At 32.4% G+C, this 5092-nt stretch overlaps 2 protein-coding genes across 2 annotated transcripts in view; one reads left to right on the top strand and one right to left on the bottom strand.

The window, feature by feature from the left end:
* The first annotated feature begins 296 nt into the window (after positions 1-296).
* LOC101505261 (uncharacterized) lies at positions 297-3639 on the top strand. The gene is made up of 4 exons (XM_004486938.4): positions 297-747; positions 1722-1825; positions 3033-3162; positions 3274-3639. The coding sequence occupies exons 1-4, from the start codon at positions 634-636 to the stop codon at positions 3310-3312; spliced, it is 387 nt and encodes a 128-aa protein (XP_004486995.1). The 5' UTR covers positions 297-633; the 3' UTR covers positions 3313-3639.
* Positions 3640-4012: 373 nt separating this feature from the next.
* LOC101505588 (uncharacterized) overlaps positions 4013-5092 on the bottom strand; it is a 3407-nt gene continuing 2327 nt past the window's right edge. The window contains exons 6-7 of the mRNA XM_004486939.4: positions 4616-4714; positions 4013-4429 (exon numbers count right to left, since the gene is read on the bottom strand). Of these exons, the coding sequence (XP_004486996.1) occupies positions 4346-4429; positions 4616-4714 (183 nt within the window). The 3' untranslated portion in view covers positions 4013-4345. The remainder of the gene's footprint in view (positions 4430-4615; positions 4715-5092) is intronic.

Here is a 5092-nt window from a genome sequence, read left to right as displayed (position 1 = left end):
CAACCTTAAATTTTTAAGTTTAGTCTTTAGTTGTATATATAAATTTAATTGATTTAATTAAGTAGGTATAAAATATAATTTAAATCACAAATTATATGGATGATGTTGATGGCGTTAGGCTTCAGTCAAGGAGAATGCCTTAAAGTTGAGTTTTCAAATTTACTATTTTTATCCTTAATTATAAGTATAAAAAAAATTATTATAATTTTTTAAAATATTTTTCCAATTATTATATGCATTTATTGTTAAAAAATGGATGCATCATATGAAGTAAATTCAAAATTGAAAGTAATAAATTCGTGTTTAGTATTTTAATTTGCATCTAGTTGATGATGAGAGATGGAATACGAAACTCGAACGTGCAATTTTTAATTAGCCAGTCGTCTCCTCAGTGACTCTCTCTTTAACTTTGATTCGATTCGATTCGATTCGTTTCTCTGTTTTTCCCCATTCAACCAAACCCTAAGTCGCTATCTCACCACTCTCCACTCACGCCGTTTCTCACAACCCAATTTCTCACCATTCGATTCTAAAATCCCTACTTTACACCAATTATTATCACTTCGTTTCCCAATATTATTTATTTAATTTAATTTAATTTATTTTAATTGATTATTCTCACCAAATCTCACAATGAAAGAAGGTAAATCTGTTAAACTGATTCCTCAACCGCAGCAGCACCAGAACGGTCACCTTTCTCCTTTCAAATTCGCCAAATTGCTCGATCCCGAAGCTTCCTGGGACAAGGTTTCTCTTTAACTCCTCTCTCTTCAATCTTTTTTTTTTGTTTTTATATTTTTCGATTTATTTTAGTTGTTTTCATCAAATTGGATTAAATTCTTACTCAACTGGGTTCTACAAATATAATAGGATGCTATGTCAGCATGGAATCGCTTTTAAATTGTGGTTAAAGTTTCCGTTAAGCTGCAATTGAAATTGAACACTAATTTGATGTTTAAAATCTATGGATGACCTCTTACCTGTTTATTTGGAGAAGCAATTCGAGTATTAACTCTCAATTGATTATCTATAGACACAAGTGTCAATGAATTTGATTATTGCCTTTTATTTTGTTCTCTCTAGGCTCTATTTGGGAGTTTGGAGGGGAGAAGAGGAAAAAAATAAAGATTTTTTTTTTTGTAAAGAATGATAAATGAATGCATATGATTAATAAATTTTTCAAAGCCCTCCAAAATCCTCCTCAATGCAATTTTTCAGTTCTCCCAAATTAGGGGATTTTGTATTATGAAGAAAAATAAACCCCCAAAGCCCTCCTCTTCTTAAACCCTCCATTCTTTTCCACTTCATCCTTCCTTTTTGTCAAAACCCTCCTCTCCTCTCCCCTGCTAAACTCCTAAACACAGTTGGAACAATATAAAAAGGAAAACAGAATAGTACAGGACATGTTTCCAATATGTTACTAGATTAATTAATATGGTTGGATTAAGATAATGTTACTAGAGTCATTATTATTGTTGGATTAAGATAAGATCCATATAATGCAAGAATTAATACTAGTAATTGTTGTGCTATGTTGTATGTAGTATGTGATTGTTATGGATGTAGTTTCTCTAAAATGAGGAGGGCGCTTTACAAGGTTAATTAACTGCTTTGTGATAATTCTGCACTCCTCATTCCAGAGGATCCTATTGTATTGAGTTGATCTAATTATCCTAACCAGCTTCTCTATATTTGTCTGTGACCTCCCCAACCCCAAATAGGATCAACTTGGAGATGTATTGCATTGGATTCGACAAGCAATGGGCCTTGCATGTGGATTACTTTGGGGTTCGTTTCCATTGGTTGGGGGAATTTGGTTTATTCTGTAAGTTTGTCTTACTGATTCTTAATGTTCATCTTAAAGTTGTCTATCTCTATATCCCATATGACATTGCCTTACCTGATGCTTTATTCTTTCTGGAATTCTCATATTCATTGATGATGTGATATCATATTTCATGTATTAACAACTTGATTTGTATTGTTACTAATACAATGCATAAATCTGAAATATCAATGCTGGAGAAGATTTCACCAGGTTTCTTAGTTCTTACAAATCATGATCACCATATCTCACGACACTTAGAAGTACATTCTAGTGAAGAGGAGACAGTGTGAAGATTGTTGTTTTTACCAATACTAATTGATTCTACACTAGAATTAGAAAAGTATTATCATATATCTGTAATCTATAAGAGGGTCTTGATTCAGAAAAGAAATATTTAGTCATTAATAGCAATTGAGGTTTGGCATATATTTAGTAGCAATGGTGGTTCTTATGAATATTAATTTGCTTCTCTAAATACAGAAATTAGGAAACCCCCTCTAAATTTTATTCAGCACTAGCTCATGAAATAAAAAAATAATGGAAGTGACCTCTTAAAAAATAGCACATTTTTTAATATCAATTCTTCAATTTTATTTTTAGCATTAAATATGTGACTATTATAAGTATTATGTATATTTTTTTTCTTTTCATTTTTCAGAAACATCTAAAATCTTATTGAAAAATTTCATATATGAGACTAAGCTACAGGGATCAAGTGACATCTTTGCATAAATTGTTCCTTTTTGTACCATTATGTATTAGAAATTACTTCTTAGATGTTTGCATAAATTGTTCCTTTTGAATTGGCTAGATTTTACTATGCATAAAATTCTCTGGCTCATATTTTAAATCCTTACCTTTCCTGGTAGTGTTCCCCACCCCACCCCCAAAAAAGCTTGATCTAGATTTCGGACAGAACTCTACAGATCCCATAGATGCTTGTACTATCATTTTATTCTCCAATCGAAGAATAACTAGTATTGTTTGTTACACCTCCAATATGAGATCTTCACAAACGAGTTTGAGGAAGCTAAAAAATAGTATATATTGTTTTATTGGAGAACAACATGACAAATCCACTAGGAACTTCAGCTGAGTTTGGTCTCTAACATTAACATTGCACTTGTAGACCATATGCAGTATGATATAGCACTTCTTCAGTTTGTGTTTACTCCTGTAAAAAAGTTTCTCCGTTGATATGCAGCTTTTTAGTTATCTCCTCCGGAATCATATATGGTTATTATTCAGTAATATTGAAGATTGATGAAGAGGAATTTGGCGGCCATGGAGCCCTACTCCAAGAAGGTCTTTTTGCATCTACAACTCTTTTCCTGGTAATGTAGTTTATATTATTATTCAATTAACTGTAGAAAATTTCTATGCCCACACAAAAATTGCTGGATATTACCGTTCCACAATCTGATCTTGCTTTCTTATATGTGCAGCTTTCCTGGATTCTAGTCTTCAGTTTAGCGCACTTCTGATTGGGAGGGAACTTGAAGTGTTGCAAATATCTCCAAACATCTGTGACATTTAAAAGTTTATATTTGATTTCATGTTGGGCCACAGTGTTTTGAAAACAATGAGAAAAATGTGAGTTGCTGCGGGTATTTACTTTTTCCTATGTAAAACGTTCTGATTTTGTGGAAGGTGAACGGATTTTCCTCTGCTTTCCATGATGGTAATTAGCTGTTCTAGTTAGCATTCCTTATGACACCACACATTTGTGGCAAATTATGAGTCACACGATTAACGACAATCAAAATTCTGTTTGTTGAACTTCTTAATAAAGGTGCTTGCTTGCAGGAAAATTTGAAGGACTTTTTGCAGTTATCAAAATTGCTTCATGCTCTGTCTGTTGCAATATTTTGTCCACCGAAGCCCATTAAATACTTGAACTGTGAAGATGATATTTGAATTATATTATTAAAAAGTTTGAAATCAGATTAGTGTTGTACTATGTCCATGGCCTGCATATCAAAGGTTTCTTCTTGATGAGGGCATAACTAGCGATGCACTTTCCGTGCAAGATTAATAATGTTTTACTCAGATGACACTCCTTGCATATATTTAACACTGAGATAGCAACATATTATTTTTGGTCAGTCACCATACTGTTTCTTGTTATAAATTGCATGAAACAGAACTTTGGGGTTCAAATTTCATCAGTATGAACGAATGGAATTGACAATGATAACTAGCGTAGCTGTATTACAGTTATCCAATATATTTTTATGAGACCAATGTCTTTCATTTTATCTATGGCAAACAATTAAGCTCATGTATGTTGGTTTATATTTGACCCTTCATCTCCAAGATTACATTTCAATATCTATAATCCTCTGAAAACTTCAATTGTTATCAATAACACAATCGAATCAAATAAATCAATAAACTCATTCCATGCTAGAAGTGTACAAATTGGGTTCTGTGACTATAATTAAGAACTAAACAGAAGTTGCTTGTATTCCTTTCTTTAATATTGACAATCATAGTCACAGATGATGGGAAGAAAATTTACAGCTCCCTTTGGCGTCTGGATCTACGAACAAGATAAATACGTCCATAAACCCATTGTCTACCGAATCTTGAAGTTGATTGCTGCAATTGATAACATCATGTGTCATGCTAAAGAGAAAAAGAAAATACTTGCAGCTCTTGCTTTACACTGTATGTTTCAACTCTATACTCATCTTTACCATATTTGAGATCAACCAACTAAGATCAATAACTACATCATGCAATTACTATGTGGAATACGAATCCAAAATGATATATACGTATTACCTCAACTTCGGTGCGAAATTCCAATAGGCATTCACACACATGGCACTGTGCTCTATGGGGTGAGTTATTAGCCTTGTCCGTTCTTACAAATGCAAATACCTGGAAGAAAAGGAATCCAACTCACTTAGGACGGACTTGAAATGAAGTTAAACATTAAATATGTGCTTCTCTAGCAACACAGAGAAGGATACAGGTTGATGAATAGGATGGAAAAGAAACTATAGACTGAAGTTAATTTTGTAGACTTGCAATTAACAAGACCAATAGCCAAAGACACTAAGTTAACTACTTAGAATGTATTTGAAAGAGATTATTAAACTTATCTCATAACATAAGAACTTGTATAAGTATTTGAAAGAGCTTATGAAAATAATTTATGATATATTTATAAGATGTTCTCAAGTTATTTCAGTAAGTTCCTCTAAATAGCTAATTGTCATAAATTGTTTATAGATTATGTAGAGTTCACTCTCTTTC

Source organism: Cicer arietinum, chromosome 1, assembly GCF_000331145.2.
Source record: "Cicer arietinum cultivar CDC Frontier isolate Library 1 chromosome 1, Cicar.CDCFrontier_v2.0, whole genome shotgun sequence".
In the NCBI taxonomy this organism is placed as follows: domain Eukaryota; kingdom Viridiplantae; phylum Streptophyta; class Magnoliopsida; order Fabales; family Fabaceae; genus Cicer; species Cicer arietinum.
Note: the sequence above shows the minus strand (reverse complement) of the source record. Positions and strands in the feature narration are given on the sequence as shown.